The sequence below is a fragment of the Diabrotica virgifera genome, chromosome 6, assembly GCF_917563875.1.
Source record: "Diabrotica virgifera virgifera chromosome 6, PGI_DIABVI_V3a".
Taxonomy (NCBI): domain Eukaryota; kingdom Metazoa; phylum Arthropoda; class Insecta; order Coleoptera; family Chrysomelidae; genus Diabrotica; species Diabrotica virgifera.
Window position 1 is genome coordinate 105,223,742 of NC_065448.1, and position 25,230 is coordinate 105,248,971.

At 32.6% G+C, this 25,230-nt stretch overlaps 1 protein-coding gene across 2 annotated transcripts in view; it reads left to right on the forward strand.

Moving 5' to 3' along the window:
- The window catches only part of LOC114330435 (leukocyte tyrosine kinase receptor), a 366,482-nt gene extending 353,444 nt beyond the window's left edge, over positions 1-13,038 (forward strand). For both annotated transcript variants that reach the window (XM_050652706.1, XM_050652707.1), the window contains one exon: positions 958-13,038. In XM_050652706.1, the coding sequence (XP_050508663.1) occupies positions 958-1,254 (297 nt within the window). In that variant the 3' untranslated portion in view covers positions 1,255-13,038. The remainder of the gene's footprint in view (positions 1-957) is intronic.
- The last annotated feature ends 12,192 nt before the right edge of the window (positions 13,039-25,230 follow it).

A 25,230-nucleotide genomic window follows, 5' to 3' on the forward strand; every position in this document is an offset into this window, starting at 1 on the left:
ATATGGCGTAGAAAAAAATCATCCCATAAATATTCATCGCTTAGTTACAACCCCTAACTTTAATTTTTTTAATAGCACCCTGTATATTTTTTTATAGTTTTGGATGTGTCTTCTATCGTCTATTCAACACATTTTTTGAAAATAAAATCGGTTCGTAAATAACCAAGAAAATATCAGTTTAGTTTTGTTAATTATGTGTCCCAGACTAATTTATCCAGGCTATATTTCTTAAACGAATAGAGATTTTCGAATGGGACAAAAACTGATCTATTACATTGGTAATACACTTTAATATGGCATAGAAAAAATTATCAGCTAAATATTCATCCTTTAGTTACAATCCTAACTTTATTTTTTTTTAATAGCACCCTGTAAGTTAGGGATGAATATTTAGGGGATGAATTTTTTCTACACCATATGAAAGTGTATTATAAATGTAATAGATCAGTTTTTGTCTCATTCGAAAATCTCTATTCGTTTAAGAAATATAGCCTGGATAAATTAGTCTGGGACACATAAATTAACAAAACTAAACTGATATTTTCTTGGTTATTTACGAACCGATTTTATTTTCAAAAAATGTGTTGAATAGACGATAGAAGACCACATCCAAAACTATGAAAAAATATACAGGGCGCTATTCAAAAAATTAAAGTTAGGGGTTGTAACTAAGGGATGAATATTTAGGGGATGATTTTTTTCTACGCCATATTAAAGTGTATTACAATTAACATATACCACTTTTTGTCCCATTCGAAAATCTCTATTCGTTTAAGAGATATAGCGTGGGTAAATTAGTCTGGGACACCCTGTATACTGATTCTACGCTTGAAAAGGTGTTCCTTACGTTAAGAATTATGTGGGGACCTTTGATACTTCGTTGTATTGGATTAGGTATTACTTTGAATTTTATCTTGCTACATCCTTTAAAAGTAGACTACAATATGTTTTATTTAGGTGGAGAAACTACTGTCAATCGAAAACACCACATCAAATACCAAAGTATCTCCGATGTCACTACCAGGAAACATCATGTCGCAGACTAATCACAATAATAACACAAGTAACGACTACAGTCTTAAATCAGGAGTTTCTCTGGATGCTGCTGCTTTGGCCAAAAAAGCTATGTCACCACAAGGTAATAAATATGCCAACATCACCACTGGAGATGCACCAACGAGTAATGGTATACTACAGAATGACGCATTCGCTAATCATATAGGTGGCACACAGAAAACGGAGATAAATTGTTAAGTTTGGGCTTAGACGGATGGTTTTTAGTTCTAAATATATTAAAATAAATAGTTTACTATTTCCACCTACAAGTGTGCTATTTGTAAAATGTCTTCTATTGCTGGCGAAATATGTTGTTAAAAATGTGTAGTTCATGGTTTTTTGTCATTAGGTTGTTATATACCAACAATGTCTCCATACGAGCGTGAACATTGTGGGACATCCCAAGAAAGAGGTATACCACAGAATAAAAAACAATTATTATTGTTATTTGTTCTGTGATTAGGTATACCACCTACTATGTATTCTAAAAAATAAACCGATCCACCGTCATGTTTGATATGACTTTTAACGTAAAATCTAACATTTGAAGTAGCATATTAACCAGTAAAGAAATCATAGACATAATCAGAATTATTTTTATTATTTCTATGAAAGAATTGGTCTGAGTTTTATCAACGAATATAGACCCATATGCGTCTATATTCCTTGGTTTTATTTTAGTAAAAACTGTCTTTAATTTTCACATAATAATACCTATTTAAATTAGTATTATGGCACTTGGTAACAAAGCTTTATTTGTTTTAAATCATACCTACTGTAAGTTATGGCTCAGATTTAAGAATTCTCAACTAGGACTTTGCTTAGAAGACAGTTGCTTAGGTACCTATATATTTCAAAACATTTTGACTTATGATAGTGTGCAAGACTCTATGGTAACAGTAGGTGGAATTCGAATTTTTCAATATATGTATTTAGAACTGAAAATTCATTGGGCTTATCAGGGCATATCGATGTGTAAATTGAGTAAAGTTTCTAGATTTTTTACATCAGCACCAATACATGTTCTGAAACATTTTGGAAAAAAATCTGTTTTGTACAGAATGTAAAGTTAGTAAAATATAGGGTAAGGAATTTTTCTAATCGGAGAAATTTTGTACAGATAATGTAGTTAGATTCTGATTCTGGGAGAAGTTTAAGAATTAAAAATACGGATCGAAAGGAAATTGTTATCAAATTAGTTTTTACAAAATAAAAACACAAAGTGGGCATAAAAGTATAATAATGTATTATGGAATTACTTAAATAAAAAAAATACAACAAACTATATTAGCCAGCTTTTAAATTTTTTTTTTAATAAAAAGCAAACATATTTATTAGTTTTCTGTCTTAGTTTATTGGATAGGGATCTTCTTCTTACTCAGAATCACATTAGCCAAAAATGTTTTAATAAAAGTCATTATTGTCTACCTCAAGTGTCCAATTTTGTTGAGAATTAAGTTCTTTATGTTATAGCACAAGAAAAAAATTTAATAGAATTGAAGAAACCAGGACTGAAGATTTGAACATTTAGCACGGGCAATACAATATTAAATATACGGGTCGATCAATTCAAGCAATTACTTTTGCTCCGAAGTAGAATAGTAGATATTTTCACAGAAAACCAAACACTCCCTCCCAAAATTTGCTTCAATTGTAGAAGTACAGGACACAATCATACGTGTCAAGAACAACCGATCCTTCAATCTAATATCTATTATCCCTATAAACTAAATAAAGCTACAGCATAATTGTCAAAATTTAGGACGAAAAATAAATATGAGAATAATGGAAAAAAACTAAGAGTAAAGACAGGCTAAGGCTTATGTGACATATTGTGGACGAATACGCTAGGCATTGGCGGAAAAATGAGCAACTGTTAAAAATAGATAGGAACGACTGGAGCAATAGATTATGAAAAGTAAAAGCTGATCAGGCTGTAATATATTACATATATGTAATACTATGTGGCATAGAAGCCTGGACATTGACAATTAGCTGTTACGACTCGTGGAAAACTTTGAGATGAGGATATTGCGCCGCATTCTAAAAATTCCATAGACTGACTATGTTAGAAATGAAGAAATTTTAAGAGGTATGAATAGAGATAGTAAACTTTTTTGGACGTTGAAATTAAGATAATAGAGGTCGCTCATATTGTAAGTTATATTGTAAAGAGCTCAGACCTTCCATACTCCCACATAAACGATCTTCTGTGAATACCTCAGTGCTATTTTTGACGCTTTCGGCTAAGCGTTTACGTATGCTGTGGATAACATTTTGAGTTGAGCGTTACTACAAGTACTTGAACCTTTTCCTCGCTGCATCGCGCGTCGATGATACTCGCTCTTTGGTTTTTCTTGAACTTCACTGCGAATTCTTTGATTACTTTTCAATAGTTCCCCTTTATCTTCGGAAGTATCATCTGTTTCCCTTTATCTTCGGAAGTATCATCTGTAACGTGATCCAGTTCTGTATTTCCTGATAATTGATGCCGGCTTAGTGCTCTTCATTGTTTGTTTGTTCCTTGTCTATGTTTGTTTCACGAGACGCTAGCTAATTCATGATTATTCTCGGCAGAGCCTGCATGTCTGAAGGAGTCTAATAAGATCTGGCTGTCATATGATATCCATACTGATATCTCACAGAAGGGTCGACGACTGAGCATGAAAAGTCCCTAGTCCCTGCATCATGACAAGGTCTCATTAAAAGAAAAACGTTGGATTGTATAATAAATTTACGCAACAACGATGAATAGTGAATTCCAAGGAAAAACAAAAGGGAGAAGAGAGACGGAATTATCTAATATTTTATATAAACAATAATATTAGTTATACTGATTTGTTCAATGAAAAATGTTCATTATGTGTTAATTATAGTTTTCTCTTATTCACAAGAAACAACACAGAAAACAGATGAAAAAAATAGAGAAAATGATCCGGTTGAAAAGAACATCGCAAAAATTAAACAAAAAACAAACTTTATAAAAAGATCTTTCGAGCTAACATCATTTTAGAATTGAGAAGTTGCCACCAACATTGTTTTTTAAGAAGGACATACAAGGATCAAAGAAAATATGAATGAATAAACTTCTTAAAAACTAACAAGTATTTTTACCACTCATACATAATAAATCGAAAATATAAACTGTGAGAAGTGACACAATTTATGTATGATGCTGATGCATTCAATGATATATCCGTATTATGAATAATATGTGTTTGTTATAATGTATTACTATATTTAATGCACTTTTTGTTACAATATTTATTTAAGTAATTTCATATTCATTGTAAGTACAAAAAAGTCATAAATGATTTAACACAAAAATACTGTACTGCCTATAAACTGAAGACAGTGGTTGATTTCTAGCGCAACTTGACTAATTTTTGTATTTTTGATATGTGCTATTATGTTTACAAAAGCGTTAGATTCTTTTGCTCAATTTATGTACATAAAGGTCTATATCAAATATATTACGTTGATTCGCTTAATCAGAAATTATATTTGTTGATAAAGGATAAAAAATAACAGTAAGATTTCGAGTTTAGATTAGATAATAAACAAAAAGTTCGTTGTTCTCTATATTGTGTTAGTACGACAAGCCTACAAAAACAAGTTTATTTTATTGCGAGTATAGTTTAAAATATCTTTTCATTTAATAAGAAAATTGTATAATTGTTTCTTTATAAGAAAATTCTACAAGTATTTAAGTATGTCTTTTAAAGGGATTTTGTTTCTCCTTTATAGCTGTCTACCTACGGCACTTTTCGTTCATTTACGGCATCATTTGAAAACATTGCTTATTCCTCTCCTTGATTGACAGGAAAATTTTTATATTTTCTTCCATTCTTACAAGAATCACTGCGTTGGCCTTATATTGTGTTCAGGAGACAAGGAGCATTATACAGTCCATAGACATACATTTCAGGAAAAAAGTTCCTGTTTGAAGTTCGAAAAAGAAATTCTTATAGGTACCATCATGTATTGTGTTTATATTATCATCGGTGTCACAAAAACCCACCGCGTTAAATTTTAACTAATATAGGTATATCTCGATGTATTTGTTAGTACATACCTTGTAGAATTTAATCTCTTGTTGTATGTGCAAGTATTCTTTTTCTAGGTTCAGTCGAGACTCTTTAATATCTGGCACTTGGTCATAAGATCTTTGTATCAAACCCTGTTTTTTCCAATAAACTCCACGAAGTCCTGTCGCCTTAGCAAAGGCCAACAGTTTCTTTATCGGTAGTTTAAGGATCTCTTCTTGTTCAATCATCAGTTGACCAATGAATTCCTGCCTCATATCACTTAGAACGTTGCATCATGGTTGATTCACCTTACCTATTTTGTATGTGTTTTCTTTAACGAAAAGGTCCAGTCACAATTTCGGTGATCGTTTTAATTTCCCGTTTATTGACTATTGAGATTCATCAAATTGTCCAAGAGCTTTTAATAATAGGTACTCTTAAGTATTTCCTAGTCTCGATTTAGTTTCTCTGGAGTGGCTCTCCATTCCTTTTGATCATTCCTTATCAGCCACTTCTCAGCCCCATTCATACAGCATCTTTAGTGATGCCACACAATAGTTCTGGACCTACAAAATTTTCTCCCGATCCTTGTTTTGCCAACAAATCTGATCGTTCATTCCCATGCACACCTTCATGGCCCGGCACCCAAATTAAATACACTTTATTGTCTTCTGCCATGCTGTTGGGGAGATCTTTGCAATTCCTCACCAGTATTGATTTGGTGAGTGAGTTCTTTACGGCTAAAGTAGCCACTATGTGCAGTGATCCATTTAATTAGTAATTCCTCTGACTTTTTCCTCTAAAAATTTTCCATTTTTTCATTAAGTACAGGTTATCTATTCTCCCTTGGACAATATATTGTACTCAATTCCGCTGGCTGTACATTCCAGTTTGGGCGCTTTCTATTCTTCTTATAATTTCCTTCTACTTGTACTGTCAAATATGCTAACCAGCTAGCAAAACTCCTATCAATTTATGTTTAGTTTCTATCTACCTTATATTATTTATTTAAAGGTTACTTTAGAAAATTACTTTAGTTTTACTAAGCAACTAAAAGTACCGCCTAACGCAATTGATCATCCTGGGGAAGATTGAAGGAAAACGGGAGTCTCGGTACATCCGTCTCGGTAAACATCTTTGTTAGAGCCGCATTGGACAGAGACAGATTTGGTAGTGTAGGACTAACCTCCACTAAACGAGACAGCACCTACTCAAAAAGAAGAAGAAGTGTTACTTTACATTATGCCTACCTACATTAGTTTTTTTCATTGCTTTGACATCACAATAATTTCTTTTAGGTTGTGTACATTATATCCCAAATTACAAATAAAAGGTTTGTATAAGAAAAATCAAATTTGGTTTACTGGATTTTGCAACTTTTTTTGATATTGAAGTAATGAATTAAAACTCATAATCTTATTGTTAATATTTTATTTGTTACAATTTTATAAAATTCGGTTATGTTATTCACAGGGTAGTTAAATTGTTTAAGCATAATATAGTTTCGCAAAACTAAAATTATGAGAAATTTTCAAAAATGTGATTATTTTTTAAGGAGCTCAAAATATCTCTAGTTGTTTTTGTTATAACAGTGGCAGTTATGGACAACATGGTAACTAATCCATTAGTAGATTTAAGAGTAGAAAGACTACTGTATTTGTATGCAGGGTACTCATTATTATTATGATATTTATGATGTTGTTTTCAAAACAAGGATTTGAAATTTAAGGTTCTTAAGATATTTACATATGCGAAAGTTGAGTGGGTTATGTATGTGATATAGACTAAATATTGTGAATATTTTCCCAGGAATTGTTCTTAACTTATATCATTTTGGGGGGTCAAGTGCAAAATGTAAAATGAGACAAAAATAAAATTGCGTATTTCTATTTATGTACTTAACTGTTATCTATGGTAATCTAAAATATAAATGTTAGCTTGCTCAGAAGCCAAATAATGAAGAACTGGACACGATGAGCAGTGAATATGGTCTTGTATACTGACTAAGAAAAAGACCCAAATCAAGATAATAGACCGCAATCCATCCAACATCAGAAAAATTGCTGATTTCGAACTGGTATATAGGTTTAACTACCTCGGATTAAAGGCAGTGACAAAGAAATCAAAGGAAAATTGGTAATAGCATGTAAAGCAACTGTAAAACTAACTCGTATAATAGAGAGACTCAGCAATACCTACTTCACCAAAGTAAACGAAAACTATTACACTTTATTCTTTCCGGTTGACACATATACATATGAGACGCGGACGTTAATGGTCACCAACCGAAGAAAAATACAAAAGCTTTCGCAATGTGGGCTTACAGAAAAATGTCGCGAATATCATATACAGAATATTTTAATTATAAAGCAAAAGGTCAATACAAGAAAAAGACCTAGAAAAAATTATTATCGAGGGTAAAATTAATGGCAAGCGACCACGAGGAAAATCTGACAAACGCAGGGTGAATTAAACCAGAAGAATTATTAGCCATGGTATAGATCAGGGGTCACCAATTAAATTTCCTGGGGGTCCGTTTCGAAAACCTATGACACTTCCGGGGTCCGGAGTTAACACTACCTGTCTGGTTGTTCCAATTCGATAAACAAATCAGAAGGGTGCAGTGCGAAATTTTTAGGCAGAAATTGTTTTTAACAGTTTTTTAATAAATCCAAAACATCACCTTTTTTGCTTCCGAAAATATGTTTTTAGCAGTTTTAGGTCAACTTAAACAAAAAATATTTTTTGTCATTTTCCTCAAAACTTGATAGATTTCAAGTTTTAAGCGATTAATAAACTGAAAAATGCGAAAATAAACATTTTCGAAGCTTGAAAATTCATGTGTACATTATTATTTTTGCGGTTGTTAAGTGCCTAAATTGAAGTTTAAACATTCAATTTCAAGATTCTTATGGGTTATCGGGGTTTATTTCAATTTCGACCGTTTGTTTTTATTGGCGTATTTAATTAGCACATTGGCAATAATTAATTGAATAAATAAATAAATCATTAAGAAAAAAATATGGTAATAATAAATTATAAAATTTTAATAAATATGAAGTATTTGTTGGGCATTTTTTGCATAAGTACGTATAATATGTATAATAAGTGCGACAGAGACGCACCATAAATTGCGATGTGCGGCGACTTAAAAGTCGAGTGAGCTCGCATAATTAACAATTAAAAAACAACGGTCTATATTGAAGTAAGTCACGATTACTCGTTAAAATCTTGAAATTTAATTTATAAACTTCAATTTAGGCACTTGGCAACCCGAAAACTAATAATTTACATATGAGTGTTCAAACCTTGAAACCTATGAAACCTATTTTCACATTTTTCAGATTTTAAATCGCTTATAACTCGAAAACCATCAACTTTTGAAAAAAATGACATGGGACTTTTTTTAAATACAATTTTCGGGGCTAAAAGGTAATTTTGAATTTGTATAAAAATATTGTTTTGCCCGGCATCCCGGGCCACTTCTGATTTGTTTAAGGGGACATTTTTGAACAAGAATCCACAAAACAAACCGAATCAGAAAATTTGTTATTCTTTACAAAATTAAATTATCAGTGAGAATAATGACATTTTGTATTATGTACAACCTGTCTGAAGTTTGGAGTGCGTTTGGTGTAACTGATTCTCATTGGGGAGTTGAGATATTCATTTGTTAGCTGAGATCTGTACCGATTTTTAATAAAGTTCATTCTTGATAAACCGGCTTCGCACACATAAGTTGAGTCAAATATAATTTAAAATTTCATGGCCAAACACTTTCAAAATTGTCCGCACAAGTAGCTCACGGTCCGTATGCGGACCGCGGTCCGCTAATTGGTGACCCCTGGTATAGATGAAGCTTCCCTAGCAGACCAAGATGGAAAAGTTCCATCCACGATCCGAGCGATCGAACCTGAATATCATTTACTTTTTTAAGAACTAAAAGAGAAGAAATTATAAACAACCACATACTCAACCACATAAACTATGGTCTTGTTGCTTAAACGTTGCTAATTTTGCAATTTTGGACTTTAACCATTTTCCATGTTAATTTCTATAAGAGTTGTGCCAGAACATACATTCTTTATCTTCTGTGAATATATTGTATATCGTATTAAATGAAAATAATGACATTAAATTATTTTATCAGTTTTTAATAAACATGGTCACCATCATTGGCACTTCAGCTCTTTAGAGCCAAATCCTTATTTAGAACATACCGCTACTCGTATTCCATCCTAACTCTAGCAACTCTTCTCCACCTTCAATGTCGATGGATATTAAGTCGCCTTCAAAAGTTGTCCAGGTACCTACCTAGTTTCGGTCTACCTTTAGTCGTCGTCCCACGGACCCTCTTTGGTCGAATACTTTTCTCAGCGTCTTATCTTCCTCTCTTCTGATTACATGTCCAATACATCTGAGGCGGGCTGGGACCTTAATGAATTTCACAACGTCATCTGCTCCGAAGCTTCTGTATAACCGAAGTTGTAGCGACTATGCCACAAACCCTGTTATTTTAGTCCACCGTATGTTAATTTTAGAATATTTCACTCGAAATGCAACTCTTGGTCATTTTGTGTGAGACCACATTTCAGCATCGTATGTTAAAGCTGGTCTTATTAGTGTTTTACATATTATCAGTTTAATTTTTGTTGGAAGTTTTGAGGCCACTTGTCTTCCCAGGACATACCTAGTTATACGTTATACTTATCGGTAAGGACTATACTTCTTTTGATTTTTTCGCTGACTTTGTTGTATTTGTCAATTACAAACCTGGTATATGAAGGTGTCCACACCTTCTAACGCGATATCGTCAATCATTAGTCTAGATATCTGATTACCACACTTGGAACACAAATATATTTCATTTTTTGGTCATTTATTTTTAGTTCCATATTCAGTCCAGATACCCTTAATTGCCAAAAAGCTTATGTGGAGGTCTCTATGGACCTGGCGATAATATAAATGTATGTATATCCAACCACTTGTAAGATTTGTTAAATATTGTACAACTTGTATCAATATGGGATTCACGAATAACCTTTTCCAGCGCAAGTTTAAAAAGAACGAGCGATGGTCCATCACTTAGTCTTAACTCGTTTTTGCAACGAAGTTTTGCTTGAAGTATCGTTCTGGATTATTACCATACTATTTGTGCGTTTGCATGTTAGTTCCGTTAGTAACAAGCTGGAATGCTACTTGGCATTCCACCATAGCCTGGAACAGCTTCTGTCTATCAAGAGTCATAGGCTGCCTTGAAATCCACGAATATATGGTGGGTTTCTACATCAAATTCTAAGGTTTTAAGTTTACGTCAAGATCAAAGATTCAGTAGAGTTGTAGAGTCATACAAAAAGTCACAAAAATAAAATAATATTGGTGCAAATACGTGGTGCGGTCTATATGACAATCTGAAAATAGATGGGCCCGTAGAGAAATAGAGGCCAAGTCAAATGAAAAGATATATAAGCAGGCGGCCCTAGAAAAGATCCTCGTCCTAAGTGCCTTCACTATTGAAGTTGGCGATCAATATGGCAAATTTCTCTCTGTTCTGGGCTTGATGAATTAAGTCATTCCCTGTTGTGTGGGTCCAATCTCTGATGTTTCAGAGCCAGGATTTTTTCTTTCTTCCTATACCCCTTTTTCCTTCGATTTTGCCTTCTGATATTACCTGCAGCTGCTCAAATTCCCTATGGCGCATTATGAGTCCTAGATATGACGTCTTTCTAATTTTGATTGTGTTGACCAGATGAGGACGTGTGATCATTATTTCCAGTACTTCTTCATTCGTAGTTCTGCTGGCCCAGTTTATTCATAGCATTCGGTGGTACATCCACATTTCGAATGAATTTAGTTTATTGACGTCATACTGTTTTAATGTCCAGGTCTCACAGCCATATAGTAATAAAGAGCACACATAACATTTTAGTGTACTCAATCTTATTGTGACTGATATCTTGGTGTTACAGAGCATTTTACGCATGTTCATGAAACTAGACTTTACTATTTCAATGCGCCTTCTTGATTTTGGTTTTGGTAAAGTTAATGTCCAAGCTTAGCCTGTGACTTTCTTCTGATAATATGTTAATCAATATTTTTAGTTACTCTTCTGTTTCTGCTAATACATACTACGGTGTCATCTGCTAATACTAGAAAAGATCAATAGCTGATATTCAAACTAAAGCAGGAAAACTTTGAGTATACAAAGCACATGACAGAAATTAGTGGAAAAACTTAGATGATACCTATTACCAGGAGTAAATGAATATGAATTTAAAAAAGGAGAAGGATGTTTTGAGCTACATTATTAGAGATGTACCCTTATTTTATTTATATGCTTTGTAGTCTGTATTTTGAGCAAGTTTTTAAATATATAGTTTTAATGCTCGAAAAATCGATTTATACCTATATTTACTGTTTATTATATTTAGTTATAGGCTTAATTATTATAAACATATTATGACTTAAGAACAATTTCTATAAAATGTAATTTTGTATTTCTTGTATGATTGAAACAAAGAATGAGTGAATATAAGTTGATTTTTTTATTCAAAACTGGTTGCAATAGACCACGAGAACCTATGTAGTAAATACTTAGTTTAAAGAAATTATGGAGTGTTCGTAACTTACTCACATGGTACGCTTTTAAGTATGCAAGATTCGCTCAGAAAGAAGTTGAGTCTTCTAATTGTGATGATAGTTAAGAAAAGTTATTATTCGAGTTGCCGTTTTCTGAGCATTTTGTATAGCCAGTTATTTGTTGCCAAATAGTTGATGTATATTTAATGTAATAATCAAAATGTGGACATCGTAACCTTATCAAATGGATAATTAAGTAATACAAAGTTAGAAATAATATACTTTTTAGTGTGTTCTCTATTTAACAAGTTTTTACAGTGACTAGTTTAAGAGAAACAAAAACATTTTATAGACTTTTATTATAGTTCTATCTATGCATTTTAAATTAACATAGATGTCATGAAAAATTCTGGGCTTCCTCTTATATTGTAGTCATTGCCAAATTACTTAGATGTGCTCTTAAACAATATTTTAGATTCAAAATGGTTAGCTTAAGAAGAGTAAAATAAAATAGTCTAGACGAAACATTTTTTCTTATATCGTTTTTTATTCATAAACAGAAAAAGGAAAAACTGTAAGAGAGATGAACGAAATGGCAAAGAATAGAAGAGAGTGTTTAAATTGATAAATGGTAAAACAGGAATCTCACTCCGATACCTTAAAGAGTATGGGCATTAGAAGAAGAAGAAGAGATTTCGATCGAATACACGTATTCGGAAAAAAAGCATTTTCGCCATCTGCAAAGATGTAATCCTTTACCTCCTCGTCTTTGTAACCTATACATTCATCGTTACATCACTTTCCATGAGTTTTTGATGGGTTTCTATGGAATATCGATTTTGTGAATTTCTGTATGAAAAGTTTCTCTGCATCTGCTGATTTTTTATAAAAATCTTTAATATAGAGACCGCTTTTTTATGTGATAATTAATCATCTCAAAATTGCTAATTAGACGTCGTAATGATGAGTTTTCCTTTTTTTTCTAGTCTATTATATTAGGGGTTGAAAACGTGGAATAATCTTGGGATATATTTAATATTTGTAAGTATGTTCTAATGGACCTTAATTAGTTAAATTATTTTTTTTATTTTTATTTCTATGCTCCAATCCGAATGTTAGACTGGCTAACGCGGCTAATTTTGTCTGATATGTTGCTGGATCTTTTTTCGTTGATGATATGGTGCCTCAGAGTTTAGTCAGTAATCTCGATAAGACTTATTGCCAGTAAATCAAAAATTATTATTTTTAAACTTTCAGTTCATTATCTAATCGTTACTAATCAAGTACAAAGTTTATAAATGTGTTTTAGTAGACTAATAGAACGACAATTTTTGAGACCTGTCCTATTTTAAATAAAACAATATTTACTACTGTAGTAGCCGTTTGATTGCATTTAGATTTTATATTATGTAATGGTAAAATAAGTAGTGTCTTTCGTAGATCTTTGATCATTTACTATTTTCAATAATTTCTGCAAGTGTTTCATAATTTTGTTTCTAACGCAATGATTAGGTACATAAATTCATTTTTCAATTCCAAACTTCGATAAAAGCAGACGATACAAAAGAAAACAAAGAGAAATAAAACAAAAAATACGAGCAGTCAAAGAAAAGTGGATGGCGGATCGATATTCAGAAATTAAAGAATTAGAAAAGAAACATAATACCATATTCAATATGCACAACAAAGTTAGTGAAGTGGCTGGCCTGTATAATAAGAAAATCACTAATATTATTGTCCAATATCAAACATTCATTATTCATATCCGATATTGAACAGTACCTATATTTTTATCACCCCGTATATCACATGAGCCAAGTTGTTATGGTATAATTACATGTACGTGTTGCTAATTTAGTTCACGAATTGTAAATTGTAAACAATAATTCGGACAATTGCATATTTAATTTGATGATCGAATATATTTCTTTGTTCTCAATATTTGTAAATATACTCAGCGCGTGGCTTGACACCAATACTAAGTGCCACCGCTGAGAAATAAGACACATTTAGAATCATTCTCAAGACTCAAGCAGTCAAGATGTAACTTCAAATAGAGTCTTCATCACTCTTCAACTAAACGCGTACCAGTAACCAGTCAGTGTTCAAAAGTTCTACCGGGGTAAAAATACCCTAGTGTCGGTTCTATAAATAAATTCCTTCATCGCTATTGGTGTTTCCATCTGAACAACGTTCTCCACTGAGCCCCAGAGGGATTATACATTATACAATTATAGTAGATAATTCAGAAAAAGTTATTATTGATTAAGGAGAAGTACTTGAACCATGGAGCAATTATATAACTAAAGTATTCTAAGATTACAGGCCAACTATAATATACAGAGCAATGTAAATCAAGAAGGACCTAAAATTTTTAAATCTGAAGTTTTCCATGCAATAAAATCAGCCAAAACAAAGAAAGCAACTTGACAACATTCCAGCTGAACTCGTAAAAATTATACAAGAAGACTACATCAGTGCTCTAGTTCAGTGGTCGGCAAAGTGCGGCTCCGGAGCCGCATTTTTCCGGAAATTAAAGAATTTCTCCTTAAGAAAGGCTTTCACTATCCAGAACTAACAGACGATCAGTTGATCCAAAACTATTATTTCATGGTAGGCGTTACCTCTCATCTAAATTAGCTTAATCATAAACTTCAGGGGAAAGTAAACTTGATTTTTTCGATGTCAGAAGAAGTAATAACATTCGAAATAAAATATTATCCATATTTACTCAGAATTTCAAAAGAGAAACATTGTTTCACTTTACGAATCTGTTGCAGCATCGCCAAGAAAATAATTCCCCGATTAAAAAAATATTTTTAGATGAGGGAAGCAACTCTCAGCAGGTGTCAGAAATTTAAAAACATCAGAGCAACTTTAGCATTTGTCAAAAATGCTCTTAATGCTACGATAACAGAGATGAAATTTGTTCTTTTGAAATTGTCATTGATGACACCGTGTTAGTAGCAGAGTGCGAAGACGACCTACAAAGATTATTGCACGAGTTCAACATTAACGCAAAAGAAATGAATATGAAAATATCAGCCCAAAAAATAAAAAGCTTAGTAATTGCCAAAGAACCAATAAGATGCAAATTGGAGTTAGACAATCAAATTATACAAGTAATGACTTTCAAATATCTGGGAATTAATCTATCAGCCGACAACAATATCTAAGAGAAGAGGTAAAATACCAAATAATTAAAGCCAGTAAAACGGCCGGATGCCTAAACGACACAATTTGGAAAAACAAACACCTAAAATTGGAAACAAAGGCCCGAATATATAAGTCAGTTATTAGGCCAGTTATAACTTACACGGCCGAAACAAGACCAGATACAAGCAAAACACGAAGACATCTGGAAACCAACGAAATGAAGATCGTAAGAAGGATTGCTGGAAAAGGACTACAGGATAGGGTAAGAAGTGAGGAAATGAGACGCATATGTGGGGTAGACAATATAAATACCTGGGTAAAGAACAGAAAAGAAGAGTGGAATGAGCACATAAGCAGGATGTCTGAATCAAGGATAGTAAGAATAGCCAGGGACAAGTCATCGTTAGGCAGGAGAAGTATAGGACGCCCAAGGAAAAGATGGAATGAAAACTTAGGGGCAGAATGAAAGGCACCGTTGAAGAAAAACAGGCAGTACTGCCTACATAAAAGAAGAAGAAGAAGAAGAAATTGTCAGTGGCAGCTTTGAAATACAATAATTGTTGGATTTCAAAAACAAGGAGATATGACGCTCTAAATTCAAACGTCTTTATTGTAAATTGGAAATATTGGAGAAGAAAAATGTGATCTTAGTTCACAACACAAGTGGTCTGCTATGATTGACTTAGAGAAGGAAGACATGAGCATTTTCATCGCTTGGATAAGCATTCCTGGCTCTTACGAGCGCCTAAGAAAGCTCGCGTTTGGTATTCTGTCCCTTTTCAGTTCTACATATACACGCGAACAATCTTTTTCAAGTATGAACATTATCAATAGTAAATCGAGAAGTCGTCTTACTGATAAGAACTTACTAATAAGAACTTGGAACCATGCCTAAAATTAAAAACAATATACAAATCTGACTCAAAAAAGTGACCTGACTGTAAATAATGTAAAAACATTTACGAAACAAGCAAATTTGGCTCCCATTTTTTTTTAATTGTTGAAACGTTCATATTTGGCTCTTTGGCTAATAAGTTTGCCGACCACTGCTCTAGTTAAACGATTTAATTACTTGTATACCTACTACTGGTGAAAAACCTGAGAAATGACTTAAGTCTGTTTTTATAGCAATTCCGAAGAAGCAGCGAGCAAAAACACGGGATGAATACAGTTTAATTAGTATAATGCTACACATTGAAAACTTTTTTCGCATTATTCATGAAAGAATAAGAAGTCATTGCGAAAGAGACTTAGATGAAACCCAGTCTAGATTAAGGAATACGATGGATACATGTGAGGCACTTTTTGGCTTAATTGTACTTATCCAAAAATCAGCGATCAACTTAAAGATATTTATGTGACTTTCGTTGATTATGAAAAGGCTTTTGATAGGATACAGTATGGAACGCTTTTGAATGCATTGATGGTAGAGATCTACGTATCATAGAAAACTTGCATTAGAAGCACAAAGCAGTCGTGTATGAGTCGGTGGGAGATTAACCTACAAAAGATACATTCAAAGAGTCGTCAGACACGGATGCATTCTATCCCCCTCTTATTTAATTTCTACTCGGATATAATTTTCAACTAGATTTTAAAAAATAAAGACTGGAGTGGAAATCAATTTTGAACTGATCATTAATCTTAGATTCGCTAACGACACTGTTATTTTATGCGACAGTCTCCAGGACTTTGAAGAGGTATTGGATTGCGTAAACACAACAGGAAGAGAAATGGGTCTAAAAATGAATGCTTCTACGACAAAATTGATTATTTTTAGTCGCCAACTTTAACGCTTCCCCTCAGATAAATCAACAAAACACTGAGAGCGTTGCCCACTTTAAATATCTGTAGAACCTAGAATATTAACAAATATAGAATTAAATGCACAGTTTTCTATAAATGAAATAATTATTCTGTACCTACAGCTTAAATCTAAAATTGCGTCAAAGAATGATCAATTGCTATATTTGGTCAGTGTTGATACAGTCGGAAAAATGAGAGAATACCCATAAACGAAATATAAAACACGCTGTATTTTCCTGTCACCGTGTCACAAAGAAAATTGCCCAGCGCAAGTACATGTAATAATTATTATTACATGTACTTGCATTGGTCAATTTTTTGTGTGACACGGTGACCGGAAAATACAGCATGTTTTATATGTTCGGTCATGGGTATTCTTTCATTTTTCCTACTGTACGTGGCACTCAGACCTAAACTCTGAAGGTCGATACGATCAATCGCCTCTAGGAGTTTGAGATGTGGTTACTAAGAAGAATGTTCTGAATACCCTGGATAACAATGCAGACCAATGTATCTGTGTTAAAAAGAGCAAATGCCGTTAGTGAGTTACTGAAAACTATTAAAATATCAAAATTTTCATATCTAGGGCATATTTTATTCAGCTTATCCCGAAGGGTAAAATCAGGTAAAATCGAGGGCCGCAGAGGAAGGAAGCAGATGTAACGGCGTAAAAACATTCGCGATTGGCTAGGATTACGCAGTGGCGAACAACTATTTCAATTAGCTGAAGACTGAAAAAATAGCCAATGTAATTGCCGACGATAGGGAGACCTAATATGACACAGAAAGAAGAATAATTTTGATGATTGCTCTCCTGGAGCTAAAAATTTGTGTATCTGTTAATTATACATCCCTGTTTCTTTGTAGAGCTTCCATTGTGGTTTTATATTCCAAGTAAATAGCTTAATTTTTAGTAATTGGATTGGACAAACTTCAGCTTAATTGTAGGTATGTCATATTTGCAATACTGTTTTTTATCATATATATTGCCATTTTGCCTTCGACATAAAAGTATTTAATTCGTGTTATTGATTTTTGTATAGATTTTTTAAATATTTACATTATAACAACATGGAAACATTTTACAATGTATCAAATTTACACTGTTGTGAGTATAAGGATATATAGGGAATGTCGATTTATACTAAAGTCTATTGTTCCTAAGTTAAATCCTTAGTTATACTTCCTTCCTGTTAGCTATGCCGAGTATATACAGAGATCCAAGTAGTTCTATTGAAAAAAAAACTTTAAATGTTAGTTATAGAACGTTGCGCTAGTAATGTTAAATAAGTTCAATATAAATCGATCAAAGCTCTATAATTGTTTAAATGCTATTGGAATACAGTACAGTATATCTTTATACCAATATTCATATTAGCATTTCTTAAACTGTGAGCCTTTTCTAAATATTTTCTATAGGGTGACCAAACGAAAATGAAACAGAGTCGTTAACAGGAATTAAGTCAAAATTTTAGACAAACGCAGATACTTGTCTATTTTTGTTTAAAGGCAGAGAATTTTTCTGGTATTTTGGCTCCACATTCACCTACTTTCTAACCAGAGGGCGATATTTTTACTGGTATTTAAGGTCAAGTATTTTAAAGTCTTTGTAACAGCCCTTACATTGTATCATCAAAAATAATCAAAAATATTTTATTAAGTTCATATTATAGACATTTATATTACAATTCGCCAAAGCTCCCTTTATTTGTCTTCCCCACCTTGTAAAAGATCCGAATACAACAGACATGGGATTCTACATTTATGAATATAATAAGTGACTAATAACTATGCAAATATCCTTCTTTAAAAAAACTCTTGTTGACTTAATGGGAAAGCTGGAAGCTTTTGAGATGTGGCTTTTTAGGAGAATTTTGAAAATACCATGGACCGATCATTTACTAACAACATGGTGTTGCACAGAATGGGAAGAGACAGAGAACTTTTGACCACCCTTAAAAGGAGAAAAACAGTATATTTGGGGCACATACTTAGAAATGATAAGTAAGAATTGTTTCAGCTGATTATGAATGGTAAAATCGAAGGACAAGTAGTCCTGGTAGAACACAAAATATCCTGGCCAAAAACATTCGCGACTGGATAAGGTTAACACACACATACGCTTTTAAGAAGAGCAGAAGATATAGACGAATTTGCAATGGCTAAAGCCAACCTTCATTAGTGGAGTCGGCACTAGAAGAAGGAGAAGAAGAAGAAGAAAACTCTAGGTCTTCGAGGTGTTACAGACGCATTTTAAGCATTTCATGGGTGGGTTGTGTGACTTATGTTGAGTTCCTACATAGACTGGGCAATGAATGCAAGTTTATTAACACAATCAAAGAATCAAAGAGGACAAAATAGAATATCTTGGCCTTGTTATGAGGAATGAACAGAGACATGCCTTGTTGCAAATCATTCTTGAGGGCAAGGTATTTCAAAAAAGAACATCAGGGAGAAGAAGAATATCTTGTTTTCAAAATCTGAGAAAGTGGTTCAATGAATCTTCTTCTTCTTCTTGATGTGCCTATCCGTGACGAATGTTGCCGATCATCATGGCAATCTTCACCTTATCTGCAGCAACGCGGAAAAGCTGCACAGATGTTGTGTTGAACCAGGTTCTGAGGTTCTTTAACCAGGATGTTCTTCTTCTTCCTGAACCTCGCTTTCCAAATGCATCTACACCCGGACTATTCGGAAAAGCAGCAATCACAGATAGGATAGCCATGCTGATCGTTAACATCCGGAACGGATAAGGACCGTAAGAAGAAGAAGAAATATGCAAATACAAGACAATAGCTTAACAGTTTAAAGAACATCAAGATAATCCTTTCAGTAGGAAGTACGTCTTAGAGTTAATATAAAATTTGTATTGGAGACTGGGATGTACCTAATAAAATACGCGAAATTGAAAAGTCTGTAGTGAAGCTAATTGCAGTTTTGAGCAATGTTCATCTAGATCCTACATTAATCACGAGGCAACTAGCATCTGTATCTGGAATCAATCAAAATAACGTCCAAACTAAGATAATATATTTAGTGTAGGAACAAGTAAGAGGATTACGACCAATGGTTAAAACTTGGTAAAACCATCATTGGTAAGCAAATAGTGAATTATGCATATTCTGCTTGACTGCTTGACTCTGCTTGACTACTTGCAAAAAGGGATTTATTTTATCAAATAAAATGGGCAAATTCCTGACCAAAATGGGTCCCTTTCGAGTGAGTTGAAAATACCGGGAAAAGTGTCTTCTCTTAAACAACAATCGACGGGTCTCTGCGTTTTTCTAGAATGTTGACGCAGTTTCTGATAACTTTTCCGCTCCGTTTTTCGTGGCAATCCTATACATTACAAGTGATACAATTTGTTACAATAATGTATTTTAACTTAGTCCACTAGATAAGGTTATTCGAATTGTTTTTTGTTAATAATCCTAATTATAAGGAACTAAAACAAAACTTTATGGTTGTGTATAGTGCACTTTTTATTATAATGACCGAAATTATAAAAGACCCAAGGAGTTACCCACTTTTTTATTAAATGATAAATATTGTTTATCGTTTGTGTTTTATTAAAATTATATTTATATTACGTTGTGACTAGAGTTAGAATAGATGTTATATTATAGTATGTTTTTAAGAATAATAACATACCTAATGCTTTATTTATTAATTACATTATGGAATAAGAACTGTAAATAATTGAGTGTATATGGTACCTATATCCCAGTGGAATGTTTTTCTTAATTATAACTGAAATTTGAAGCGAAAGCTAGTGAATAGATGTATATTTTGTTGAAATTTGATTTATTAGTAGTAGGAAGTGTTTGTAATATTAGAAAACTGCAAAAATTTTAATTTGTTACATTGATGACGTACAGTAAATATTGTAGAAAGTTAGATAAGGAAAAGGATCCACATATCCTTTGAAGTTTATTCTTAAAATATTTTTCATAATCAAATATATGTACATACCGATAACTAAAAGAGAAGTGCGAAGCAATAAAAGCGGTATAGAAATAAAAATTAAGAAAGAGAAATATGAATATAATAAAAATATTAAATTTTAAATTAGCAGATTAAAACAAATTCGACAGTGTAAGATTCGCGAATATCATTAAATGATTGAAATCTAAAATTGATCTGAATCTTGGAATTCATGCAATTATTTATACCCCAGGCTGTGGGTGAAAAAACGTGATATAATTCAGGAATTTTTGAAACCTATCAGGTGTTGTAAAGGACGATGCCAGGAATAACTTCTACTAAAATGTAACCAAAAATATTGTGCGCTTTTTTTATTGCGATTTTCATTTGTTAAATTTGCAATTTTTAATGATTTTTAATTTTGCAGCTTAGGATATTGATTTTAGAGAAAAACTTTTTTATAGAAAGTTGTAGTAAATTAACAAACCTACAACTTGAGGTATGGTAAGTTTAATTTCGTTAATTGGTTATTGCAAAACTGCCTGCGAAATGTCCAAAATGGCCGTTTTTTACAATTGCATTATTTATTGTACAAATATTTTTTTTATTTTTTAAAACTTTAAACTGAAGATCTTTCAATTCCAAACATAAAAAAAAATTGTAAAGCCATATTAACGAATTTGTTGCTTAGATATTATAAATTGTTTATCCCAAGAGGTCAAATGTCGAAGGCTATAACTTTTTGAAAAAAAAAATCGTAGAGAATTGGTGAAACATCATATCTCCTTCTAAAGAGTTATATTTTCATATTCTGATGTAAATAAATGCGTAAAACATTTTTAAACCTCTAATTTTTGGGTTTGAAAATAAGGGGGCAAATTTCGTTATAAACATTTAGAGCTGAAGCAGCCCTGTACATCCTATGAGTTTTTAACTTACAGATTATTGTTGCTGAAGATGAAACGAAGATTTATAAAAAATAAAAAATTTCTACGACCAACTGAAGCCGAGATAATTTTTGGGTTTGAAAATAAGGTGGCAAATTTCGTTATAAACATTTGGAGCTGAAGCGGCCCTGTACATTCTATGAGATTCTAACTTACAGATTCTTGTTGCTGAAAACGAAACGAAGATTTATAAAAAAATAAAAATTTTCTACAACCAACGGAAGCCGAGATAATTGTTTTTTTTTTTTTTTCTTAAATCGTAGTACCTTTATTTATAACAATTAAGAAATTTTTTTACAGTCATTGGCTAAAGAAAGACTTATATTATCTTAAAATAAAAATTATTATAAAATTATAAAATATAATTACATTTAATTATTAAAAATTATTTTTTAAATCGGTGCTTTTGCATGCGGCCGAATTTTGCAAATCGCCCGGCTCGCTTCAAATCCGCGCGCTCGAAAAATTTTTACGTAACTTGTATTAAATTTTGACAGAAAACAATTTAATAATTACTACTATTATAATATACAGTCTATTTACCACTGTATTTGTTTTTCTTGATAAACTTTTATATGTGAAATCCAAAACGAATAGTCACTACAAGAAGAAAAAGTTTTATATTGTATATTATAGTAAGAAGTAACATTATTATTATTATATTTATGTAACAATGAAAAAATTAAAAATATACTTATATATGTATCATTTTTGTAATAATATTTCTTCAGAAATTAAATTTCACATATAAAAGTTTATCAAAAAAAAAACAAATACAGTAGTAAATAGACTGTATATTATAATGGTAATATTATTAAATTGTTTTCTGTCAAAATTTAATACAAGTTACGTAAAAATTTTCTGACCGCGCGGATTTGAAGCGAGCCGGGCGATTTGCAAAATTCGGCCGCTCGCAAAAGCACCGATTTTTTAAAATAATTTTTAATAATTAAATGTAATTATATTTTATAATGATTTTTATTTTAAGATAATATAAGTCTTTCTTTAGTCAATGACTGTAAAATAATTTCTTAATTTTTATAAATAAAGGCACTACGATTTAAGAAAAAAAAAACAATTATCTCGGCTTCAGTTGGTTGTAGAAAATTTTTATTTTTTTATAAATCTTCGTTTTGTCTTCAGCAACAATAATCTGTAAGTTAGAAACTCATAGGATGTACAGGGCCGCTTCAGCTCTAAATGTTTATAACGAAATTTGCCACCTTATTTTCAAACCCAAAAATTATCTCGGCATCAGTTGGTCTTAGAAATTTTTTATTTTTTTATCAATCTTCGTTTCATCTTCAGCAACAAATTTTGGACCTTTCGCAGGCTGTTTTGCAATGACCAATTAACGAAATTAAACTTACCATACCTCAAATTGTAAGTTTTTAATTTACTACAACTTTCTATTAAAAAGTTTTTCTCTAAAATCAATATCCTAAGCTGCAAAATTAAAAATCATTAAAAATTGCAAATTTAACAAATGAAAATCGCAATACAAAAAAGCGCACAATATTTTTGGTTACATTTTAGTAGAAGTTATTCCTGGCATCGTCCTTTACAACACCTGATAGGTTTCAAAAATTCCTGAATTATATCATGAAATCGACCTATTTTTCACCCACAGCCTGGGATATTAGATATATCACATAACTGACTGAGTGTACTCAAATAAACGCATACAATTTGTATTTAAAAATATCCTATCTCAACATGAATACGATAAGGACTCCCGGTCCAATTTTATTGAACAATACCTCAACATGTTGGGTGAGAAAGTTACAGTGCAAAATGAAAAATAAAAACTAGACAATTTGAGAATTCTTCTTCTTGAAGTTCCCTCTCTTCTCGAAGGTTGGCTATCATCATAGCTACCCATACCTTATTGTCGGCGGCTCTGAAAAGATCTACTAAGCTGCAACTATACCACTCTCTTAAGTTTCTCAGACAGAAAACTCTTCTTTTAACTATGGATCTTTTCTCCTTAATTTTGCCCCGCATTATGATCTGTAATATCTCATATTTCGCACCTCTACTAATGCGGCCCAAATATTCCAGCTTTCTTGTTTTGATGTTCTTTCACCTCGCAATCCTTTTGTAGCCTTCTTAGCACCTCTGCATTCGTAATTCGTTGGTTCGCATTTGAGAATAATAAGGAATAAAGGCCCTTGCAGAGACAGCGTGACAAACGAATGGAGGCGCAGATACAATAACGAGCTAGAGTCAGATGGGCAGGGCATGTGATACGCAGTAACGACAATCGCCTTATAAACAATGTGTTCTGGGAAAGGACAGATAGAAAAAGATCTGTAGAGCGGCCTAGAAAAAGGTGTAAAGATGAAGTCAAAGAAGATCTAGAGAAAATGGGAGTGCGACAATGGGAATTAGTGGCACAGGACCGACAAACATGGAAGGCAATAGTAAACGCGGCAAATACTCACGAAGAGTTGTAGCGCCATTGATGATGATGATGATGATGATGAAGGAATAAAGGATTTACTAAAATTTGTAAGGAAAAGATGAAGATATAAATCAATTTATAGAATGTCTAACGTTTCCCTTAATCAGAATGCAATCAGACTAGTTTTCTCACCTAGTACTAGTAAATTGATTAAATTCTTAAAACACACCTGAAACTGTTGAAGTAGTATAGCAAGAACAGGAAGCAATTAGTTGCCAATAACACCGTACTGTACAGCTTAATAAAAGAGCTGTTAACCACAATAAGAACAGCCAAAATCTAATTTCTTGCAACTAATTGCTGCAACTAATTTTACAGAGAAAAGTAGAAGGAAAACGTGGACCAGGAAGGCTATGACTTTCCTCGCTGAAAATCTACGTACGTGGTTCCACACGACAACCACAAATCTTTTCATAGCAGCAGTGTGAAAAGTACAGATTGCCATGATGGTCGTCAACATCCGAAACGAATAGGCACTACAAGAAGAAAAGTGCAGCTTATCAACCATCTGGAAACCAACATTATTCTCTTAATTAGTGAACTGTGGTAAAAGCAATCACAATCTGACTAATTACGGAACTTATTTCTATATCTGGATGTTTCAGAATCTACCAAAGAGAAACACTTATCAAACTCAATTTTTATCGGTTCTACGAAATTCTGAAACTTAATCCTAAGTCAGATATTTAATCTTGTAACAAAATTGTCCTGCAAAAAAACTGATGATCTATCTCATTTAAAAAAGTGGACAGCTATGTATCAAAAGTAGTAGCAACACCAATAGAAATTTCTAAAATATGTACAAAGATTTTTTTGTAGCAAGTTTATAGTTTTTCATGTGCTTCTTCTTTTTGTGTCGACATGACTTTGTCTGCTTTTCAATGTACCTCAGTAAGTTCTGGTTTCATCGTTTTCGTGGCCTTCCCACTGATAATCTTCCTACTAGAGAACCGTCTCTCGCCGTACTCTATTTGGTGTTATTCGGCGTATGTGATCGTTTTATTCTACTCATCTGTTTCTTGCGCAGTCCTTAATGTTGTCCACCTTGCATCTCCGTCATATATATGTACTAGCTAGTACGTCTAGCTGTGCCCCATGGTGTCTTGCAAACGATTGGTCCAAGGGTTTTTATCTCTGCTGTTTTTCGCATTATTTTTATCCTGTCTAAGCCACGGCGTGTTTCTGCCGCGTATGTCATTATTGGTCTGATGGCTATTTTGTAAATTCTGTCTTTCATTTGTTTCCCGATATTTTTATTTCTCCGTATTTT